The sequence below is a fragment of the Leguminivora glycinivorella genome, chromosome 5 (genome assembly GCF_023078275.1).
Source record: "Leguminivora glycinivorella isolate SPB_JAAS2020 chromosome 5, LegGlyc_1.1, whole genome shotgun sequence".
Classification (NCBI taxonomy): domain Eukaryota; kingdom Metazoa; phylum Arthropoda; class Insecta; order Lepidoptera; family Tortricidae; genus Leguminivora; species Leguminivora glycinivorella.
The window spans coordinates 14,495,573-14,505,394 of NC_062975.1; the positions used below are offsets into that span (position 1 = coordinate 14,495,573).

Consider the following 9,822-nt stretch of genomic DNA (forward strand, 5'->3'; position numbering starts at 1 on the left):
GATTTTAAAACACTTTAAATATCACTTTTTTTACAATTGTCGCATGTTCCTTCAACGTCAACAAAATTTCGACTGGCACTCCGCCGGTACCTATATCAAGAAGCTCAAAAGTTACTAAACGCTGTATAGTAATAAACAACAGATTATTATTCAGCTATTTCCGAAATGTCAAGTTGTGTCAGTAGTTGTTGGTGACTTAAGCCTTTTCGTCCTTAGCAACGTTGGAGCATCGGGCGGGCGCCAAGTTTGAGGCGTAGTGCCGGCGCACAGTATACTCCAATTTCACGAGCTACACCGCTCGTATAAAAGCTGAGGTTGCCGATCTGAAAAATCATTCCCGCCTCACACATCTTCCGAGGATCACCGAAAAAGCTGTATAAAAAATGAAATCGGTGAGTCGATTCATTGAAAACATTGATTGCTTTTATCAATTTATATCGAAGGATCAGGATTAATAAAATTTCAATTTTCCTCGAGATTATAATATTTAGATCAAACTAATATTCCATTTGGAAAAAAATATCACACAGATAAACATAAATTTGTTATGATTACATTTATTGGTCAACAATTAATATTAATTATATACACAAATATTATACTTATATGTAACTATAAGTAAACATTAATGAAAGTAGACACGTTTATGGAATTATAAAAACTGACAGAAATCACAATCATTGTTAGAAAGTATATATAAGGTCCTAATTTATTAGATGCAGATATTATTACAGCTGATAGTACTCGGTCTCTGGAGTATATTAAACCGTGAAACATTATAGCTTTTACGATGTTTTTTTGGAGAAAACGGAAAAACAAATTTGCTACGTAAAAACACCCTGTTTATGTGATTATTAAATGAAAACTCATTGAACAGATTCTAGTACCTCTTTTACGTACCACTTAACTGTAACTGGCCACTTCAATGACATGTGCAGTTTTCCCGCCGAACCTTTACGACATTTACAACAAACAATTGTTGACATGACAGACAGTGTTATTGTGACATGTGATAATGCACATGATGATTTTTTTTAGACGAAATTATAATTAATTTTTTTGTTAGGACAATGAAATCAAAAAAGTTACATGAAAAGATTTCTTAATTTATATTTAAAGTTAATTATTTTAATGTAAAGTATCATGTGTTAAAATATCTGCAACTAATAAATTAGGACCTTATATAATATATAAGGTCGTCCCATAACTATACATATTATGTATAGTTATGGGACGAATCTGTAAGAAATACACAACTTAATAACATAGTTAATCGATATAATCAATAATTTCATCAAAAGTAATACAAATGAGGTATGTAGTGCTGGTAATATTTCAATTTTAGGGCTTACATTTTAACTACATATCTTTCTAAGAGATAGTATTTTTTTATGGAAAATATAATACAATTTCAATAGGTAATATTGTGTACAATTAAAGGGTTTTGCTTGAGGGACAATATGAAAAATGTTCCGTCTACCGAAACACTACGGGCAGCGTTCTATATTACCCGGCAAGAAAAGCCCTTAAATTGGCCCATGTTACTTTACCTTTTTTTTAAAGTTTTCAAACTGTTCTTTTGTCAGTTTAAAGTCTTTAAACATAATTTAATATGTATTTCACCTTGTTTCCCGTTCCCGTGGCCCGTCCTCTTACTACGCGGAACAATGCCCGATGCCGCGATACCGTGTCCTTTGTAACATTGTACGGACTACAATACTATCTTGCTGTAGTTTTCCCACCACATTGATTTTTCGCTATGAGATGTACTGACGCCATATTTTTTTTGTTTTTATCGCATAAAGTTGCAAAATTGGTTGTCGTAAACCAGAATTACATTAAACAATTCGAGAATAAGAGGTATTACTCGTATTAGGGTCAAAATTCATCAAGAATTTGCCTTCAAACTCATTTAGTCAGTAGGTAAAAGTTAATCCTTGTAAAAATGCTATGCTCAGCTATTTTTGGTTCAAATACTAGCACAGTACCTACAACATATTTATCAATGCATATCTGATTAAAATAAAATATACAACTACGTTAACATCAGTAAAGTGCTATTACTCCTACAGTATATAGCAATTTTGTTCGGTACATGGATGTAACAAATTTGTAACACCCTCCATTTAAGCCGGTACTTATTGGCAGCAAATGTAAAAACAGTTTGCAACATAGTTTAAATGTTTGGTCAAAAACGTCACTTTCTGCAATACAGTGTAGATTTAACGATCTGCATAGGCTCATATAGGCAATCGTAACTGACCATACATGAATCTGGGGCAACAAATAGGTATTCAAATATTCTAAATACCTACGAAATACATTACATAAAACTTTAAAAAATGAATATATTCGAACCTTCTGCAATCATCTGAATAAACAAGGGCAGGGTTACAAGCTAGGCGACAGTTGTAAAAACGACAAAAGCTATCTCCACACACGCAATATTATTGTTATGCCAATCAAAGAAGTTTTTCCTTTCATAATTTTCACTTTTCATTGTTATACCTATTTATCACTTCCTTACCTGTAACAACATTATCGTCTTTTTTCAAATTTTAATTATAAGTAAAGTTTATTGTTGGGTCATAATTTGCTAATATGCCATTACTACATTTTAAGTTCCAGGAACATACATATTTACGCCACGGGAAGATCGGAACAAATGAATGCATATAAATAACTGTTTGATTAAAATAGTCACAGTTGTACTATGTACTACTTTATGTAAATCAAATAAAACCAAATAAAAATATAACAATCTGCGTCACGTAAGACAAAAATGTATTTTATGACTGAATAATTCCTGTTATTTTTCCTGAAAAAGTTTGACGTAAATATTGTGAGACAATTTAATCGAACCGCTTACTAATCACATTGTGAACTGTAGTTCGTCGCCCTGTCCGCCCTGCTCGCCGTCGCCTGCGCAGCGCCCCAGTTCCAGCAACAGTACCAACAGAGCCAGGTGATCCCGATCGTCAGGCAGAGCCAGGAGGTCAACTTTGATGGATCCTACCAGTACAGGTAAACTTATTAGCTGTATGTTATTAATATTAGTTTTGTATTTAAAAGCACTGACATTAATTCTTCAAACAAAAACGTTACTTGGGAAACTGACTAACATATCCGATCCATGTCGTATACTGATAAAGTTCAAATCACGCCGAGCTGATCACAGTTTATTTGTTTATACAGCATTTTAAAAATAAACTGCTGTAAAAGGGTCAATCTACGGCAAGAGTAACATGAGTCACGATTATATGGCATGTTCCATTTATTCGCAATGCAAGTTTAAGTGATAATCAATCTCCAAATATGAGATCTTTTCATTTGCAGCTGTAGTTCAAATAAACACTGAACGAAGTCGTAACTCACGTTACTTTTACGCAGATTCACCCAAAATTATAATCATTTGTGTACAGTCAGCAATATTTGATCAAACTATGCGACCGAACATTATTAGTCGCTACTCGTATTACCTATTGGCGCTACCTGTACACTTACTTGATCATACATCACTTATCTGGGAAGTATCTACAAATTATAATTTATAGTTTTTATTGAATGTTGTATTTGTTGGATTACTTGAGATGAATAACAAGTCAATATGTGTGACATACAAGCTAACAAGTTTCTTCATCGGAGTCATGAAACTCAAAATCTAACTCAACAATTGACCTAATAGTGTTTTTACCATGTGTAATTTCTTCTTAATGTCAGTTAGGCAACGAACATAAAACGTGAATTCTACCTACTGGCATGATTCAAACACCTCAAAGGCTACAGGTTTTCCCATACATAGCTATCAAATTAAGCATTCTTAGATTTTATGGGATTGGTTTCGCGAACTGACATCATAGTTCGTTTTATTATATATTATTTAAGAATTGAAACTTATATTACATACAGTAGTTCTATCTTTCTTTATCAATAATAATATTTTTCAATACTGTCATTGTCAATGAAGTAATAAACATCTTACGAAAGATTTGCGACGGTGAGATCAAATCAGAATTCCGCCGGTGTCAAGAACATTAAATGCGAGGTTTTGTAGGAGTCATCTGCAACATACGCCCAGCCCATTTTGCGCAACTGGCCTGGCCTGTGCGCAAAATATATTGGTGATTCACCTGGATACCTAGCCAACATCACAATCGATTACGCTTCGTAAGCGTATCGTAGCTAGCTCTCCCTCTCTTCTTTATTAGCGCGACAGAGTCAAACTGCCTTTCGATCGCCACAAAGCGTCAACAATTGTCACTTCGGTTAGGCCGGATGATTACAAAACCGTATTAAACAGTAGGAAAACCACCTGATAACGAGACCCATATACATAATCAGGTTGCATCAAACCGGTGACATTGATGTGGCCAAAATATTCGTAAATGTTAATTCTCTTGATTGAATTAGGAAATGAATCTGTTTAGCTTTTAAATATAGCAATAGGCACATTTCTTACAACACAACAGAACCATAAATTTGCGAATAATTTGTCACTTTTATTGTTTTTATAGTAGTTTAAACATAGAAAAAAATTAAGTAATGATGATTAAAGTAAAGTATATAATACCTAATGAATGTCTTCTATTTAGATCAATGTGAACGTGAATTCGGATAAAACCTTAGTTTCTTTTAGGTTTTATTTTTTTACAGTAAAAACTTTTTAACAAAAAATAAAACCGCCTTCAAAAATAAGCGCGTTACAAAACACGGAGAAACTAAAAAGCCAAAAATAATAAACCTTTCAATTCAGATTTCTTATCGTATTGCAATAAGCTAAACATCCAAATTATAAACAAATCAATTATTTTTGTAGTCGGTACCAGACCTGTTCGTCGCCTTGCTATTGCCTGTTTGCCTGCCCCACCCAACCATACACAGGCTGGTACCGACTCCAAAAATAATTGATTTGTTTATAATTTGGATGTTTAGCTTATTGCAATACGATAAGAAATCTGAATTGAAAGGTTTATTATTTTTGGCTTTTTAGTTTCTCCGTGTTTTGTAACGCGCTTATTTTTGAAGGCGGTTTTATTTTTTGTTAAAAAGTTTATTTATTTGTTGATTTTTAGTGGTTCCTAGTGATATTATATGTATCAGTCTGAATACATGTACAGTAGTGAAAGAATTATCCTTTAACTCCTAACCATTGAGGAGTTGACCTTCCATCATCAGCTCAGTTGATTTTTAGTGGTTCCTAGTGATATTATATGTATCAGTCCGAATACATGTACAGTAGTGAAAGAATTATCCTTAAACTCCTAACCATTGAGGAGTTGACCTTCCATCATCAGCTCAGCCACATAAAATTATTACCATCAGACGTAAATACTGGTGTACCTTTGAAAAATAGACTAAAAACATTACATGTGCCTATAACATTTGAAGAGTTCCCTCGATTTCTCCAGGATCCCATCATCAGACCCTGACTTGGTGCCAATGGGACCATCTCGGGGTTATACCGGTTCGATCAAAAAAAAAATTTTGAAAATCGGTCCACGATTCTCGGAGATATCGAGTAACATACATACAAAAAAAAAAAAAAAAAAAAAAAAAAAAAAAATTCAGTCGAATTGAGAACCTCCTCCTTTTTTGAAGTCGGTTAAAAAATATACATTAATCAATAGCCAGTTAGTTATTAGTCAAACATTCAATAGCAGTATTGCCATCGAATAGTTTTTACTAGGTCGAAACCATTGTGAACTGATCCTTAATCCTTCAATTCCTTAAAATGACCAGAAAAAAAAAGTGCATAACTGACAGACGGTACGTACTTAAGGCATAGGCCAAGCATAGGCAGGACAGTAAATAGTTACTCTAACTGAGTTTTGTCTTTGATCGCAGCTATGAGACCGGCAACGGCATCGCAGCACAAGAGCAGGGCTACCTGAAGAACGCGGGAGTCAAGGACGCCGAGGCGCAGGTCGCGCAGGGCTCTTACAGCTACACGTCCCCTGAGGGCATCCCCATCACCGTCACATACGTCGCTGACGAGAACGGTACGCTTTAACCTTTGAGACCAACAACGGTATTGTAGGGCTACATGAAGAGTTTGGGAGTCAAATACGCCGAGGAGCAGTTCCCTTCATTACATACGTCGCTGAACGAGAACGGTACATTTTAGTCACAGCTATTAGGCTGGTAAAGGTTCTTCCAAGGTTCTTACGCATCACCTGAAGGCATCACCATGGCATACCTCAATGATGAGAACGGTATGTTTTAGTCACAGCTACATATTAGACGCAAGATTTGCTGCCCAGGAACAGAGCTACCTGAAGAGCGGTGGCGTCAAAGAGGGAGAGACGCAACTTCCCATTTCCATCACAAACGTCGCTGATGAGAACGGTACGCTTTACCCTTTGAGACCGGCATCAGCGCAGAAACAGGGCTACTTGAAGAACGCAGGAGTTAAGAACGCCGAAGCAAAAGAAGCAGGGCTCCGAAAAGGTATGTTTTTTTTTGTAGACGACGATCAGCGTGGATTTAAAACTAGCGCGTGTCAGATTTACGTGCAATAATGGACCATTTATATATTCTTCTAATATCGGACACGAGTGACATGAGCGTATCAAGATGGTAAGATACGCAGGTGATGCATAAGCTGCGGCAGTTTTTCTTTTTTAGTTAAGTACTAACTATAATGTTTTCCTTTCCGTTATAAATTTAAATTCTCAAATGTAACTTTTGAAGGACAGCTTTTAACATTAATTAATGACAGACTTGACATTTACACCTACTTGCTAGAGAGACAAATGTCCTAATTTATCCTCACTAGCGATTCCATCATGCCCCGTTTAGTATTTGTAGAAATTGACAGTGATTGATGCAAATAACACCGGACCAGAAAGGTGGAGTACTATTTGAACTTAATAATTTTATTTTCGTGTATAGTTCAACGGGTGCGCGATATAAAGATGAATAGGTTTGACCCAATGTCCATTTGAAGATACAAGCAATCACTTTAGAATAATTAGTACCTTAACTACTATTTTAGTTGCTTAGTCGTTTTATTGTGATCGGCTGACATTTATTAGACATACATATTAGCCTACACTTCGGCCATCTTTAAGGCACTGGTCCCATCGCGAGCTAGTAAGCTATGAGCTATCGGCTACAAAAACGAACAAAAGATAAGCACTCCCATGCAAATAAAAGAGACACGGCGATTTTGATAGCTCACCGCTGGGCAAGTAACTATAAACATCGCCGTGTCTCTTTTATTTACACGGGAGTGATTATCTTTTGTTCGTTTTTATAGCCGATAGCTCATAGCTAGCTTACTAGCTCGCGGTAGGACCAGTGCCTAAGGCCTGTGACTGATTAAAATATCTAGAGATTGTAGCTAACGTATCGCTTTTAAAGTATATATTATAATCATTAAAGCTCATAAAACATAAAAGTCATTATTCCTAATTGTCATTGTAAAGCGGCTATTGTCTAATTGCGACACCGTTTATTATTTAAACAAACAACATTTCGTCAAGGTTTCCAAAACTTTAGGGGTCATCGCGATTTAATGTAGATATTAACCCTTAAATGCATAGTGATGTATATATTCATCATCTATTTTTGACATAGAGTCAAAATTCAAATTTGAATACATCTTTATCAAGGTCATGCATTAAAGGGTAAATGTCAAAGGGTCATGCAAAAAAATATAAATTGTATTAATTTAAAATATATGTATACATATGACGTATTGGTATGTTACAACTTAGATGCCTACAAAATATTATTATGGCATCGGGACGGCACTGGGCGATGATATGCTATTTCCATGGAAGTTGAGTCAGTATAAGATTTTGCCTCTGATTAGCAACGATTTCATGAAAATGTTATTGTAAACTTCAAATGACTATGTGTACTTAAACTCTTGTAAATGCCGTGCTATCAACTGACTGGCTGACTGTAGAAGTGTAGGTAGCCGCGATCCGTCGCGTCTCGTGCTAATTTCAATCCAATTTAGCTGGACGTAATTATTTTGATTAGTTCTAAGCAGCCTAATGTCACCATCAAAACTAGGTACATTCTTGATTTTTTCTGTCCCCAGGTTTCCGTGCCGAGGGTGCCCATCTGCCCACCCCTCCCCCGATCCCGGAGGCCATCCTCCGCTCCCTCCAGCTGATCCAGCAGACGCAGCCGCAGCAGCAGTTCCAGCAGCAGCCCTTCCAGCAGAACTTCCGAGGCTAACTCCGACCGACCCGATACTCATACGCGTGTACCTAGAGCATACTCATGTAATTTAAATGTAGGAGTTTTACTGTGATTTATTTTTTATGTAATGAATTTTATATATTAAATGAAATAAATAATATGTACGATATTTTATTTTTAGACGGTTACATTCAATTGTTAGAATAAAGATAATTAATCTACATTTTTTACTTGAGATTAGATACTTAGATACACTACACGAGCTGTAGAACTGAATACAAGTAGGAACAATAAAAAAATAGTTTACAAATCACAGAATCAATGAATTAGAGTAGGTATGTAAAATTACATAAATTTGTGAAGTAAAATAAGTCTAATCCTTAACTAAGTTATTAATAACACTGAAATAATTTCAAGGACGTTTATCAAATTAAAGACTTTGCTTCCACTATACGAATCTGATTCTGATTAAACATTTTTCCCCAACATTGTGTATAGGTACTTAGTTAAAATGCTCATTAAAATCTGCATTAATGTTGTAAGCTTCAAATGAGATTTAGGTAAAACATATGAACCTCTAGATATTTAATTAGTTACTTTTGATTATCATTTATTCCCAGCTTCATTGTCAAAACAATGCAATTAAAATCAATTCAGCATCTTAGCAAACATGCCACAATTATATTTGACTGTTATGGGTTAACATCAGATCGGGATATCAAAGTTGTAAATCTTATAGGCTTAGGGAGCACCAGTTGCGTCAACCACAGTTAACAGACACATCAACGTCACACAACGCGCAGCAGAAGTCTATGGAAATTCCCATACAAACAAAATTGCGAACGCTAAATTCGGTAACAAGCGGTTTGATGCAACCACCCTTAGATTACCTACCGCTCTGTCTTAATATGAACCTAACTCTTTTTATTCTAGTTATTGTCTAATGCCATTATTCTATTTTACGTCACATAATACACGTTGAGAGGTTTTTTGTACAGCCTTAAAATATTTACAAAGTGAATTGTATCAATACCTACACTCCTGCGGTTACATCACGCCGTCCTCCATTAAAGTTTAAATATTATCGATACCTCTGGGTTCAATTGGCGTAAAGGACATATAATGCAGGTTTCCAAGAGAAACATAAACCCACTTTTTGTTTTTTTGACCTATATTTGTGACGTGTATAAGAAAAATATGTAGATTACGAGTATCTTTAACCTAGTGTAACAACCGTAGTGATAAACTAAACGATTTAGAAGATAGATGGTTGCAAAGGACACGTCAAAAGCTATTAAAGTCCTTTACACCCATGATTTAATAGGGTCGTAAATGACGGTCTTAGATGATTTTTATACAAAACCGGGGCGTAATTGTAACCGAAATGGTACAAATGTTGTGCTAAGTTTACAATTAAAAACTGAAAAAATGTGTCAAAACGTACTTAATATGGCATAGAATAGACATTAGTTTAATGCAGTGTATTATTTATCAAGCTATCTTAGAAACAAAAAAGAACAAGACTATTTTATATCCAGTTTTGTAATAAAGAAACAATATTTGCTTAAAACCGATCTACTAATACTTTGGCAACAAGCTCAAAGTTATTTTTTTAGTATTCGCCGCTGTTGAATAGTCAGTAGGTTACGCATTCAGCCTTTAATTCTA

The 9,822-nt window shown here is 35.2% G+C and overlaps 1 protein-coding gene across 1 annotated transcript; it reads left to right on the top strand.

Annotated features, from left to right (window-relative positions):
• Positions 1-260: 260 nt before the first annotated feature.
• On the top strand, positions 261-8,314 carry LOC125226740 (endocuticle structural glycoprotein SgAbd-2-like). Its single transcript, XM_048130824.1, has 4 exons — positions 261-392; positions 2,891-3,024; positions 5,845-5,999; positions 8,051-8,314. Exons 1-4 carry the CDS (start codon positions 384-386, stop codon positions 8,188-8,190), a joined length of 438 nt encoding a protein of 145 aa, XP_047986781.1. The 5' UTR covers positions 261-383; the 3' UTR covers positions 8,191-8,314.
• The last annotated feature ends 1,508 nt before the right edge of the window (positions 8,315-9,822 follow it).

Coding starts and splice junctions, on each gene's coding strand:
- LOC125226740 (XM_048130824.1), top strand. Junction 3,025..5,844: donor GATGGATCCTACCAGTACAG/GTAAACTTATTA, acceptor CTTTGATCGCAG/CTATGAGACCGGCAACGGCA. Junction 6,000..8,050: donor ATACGTCGCTGACGAGAACG/GTACGCTTTAAC, acceptor TTCTGTCCCCAG/GTTTCCGTGCCGAGGGTGCC.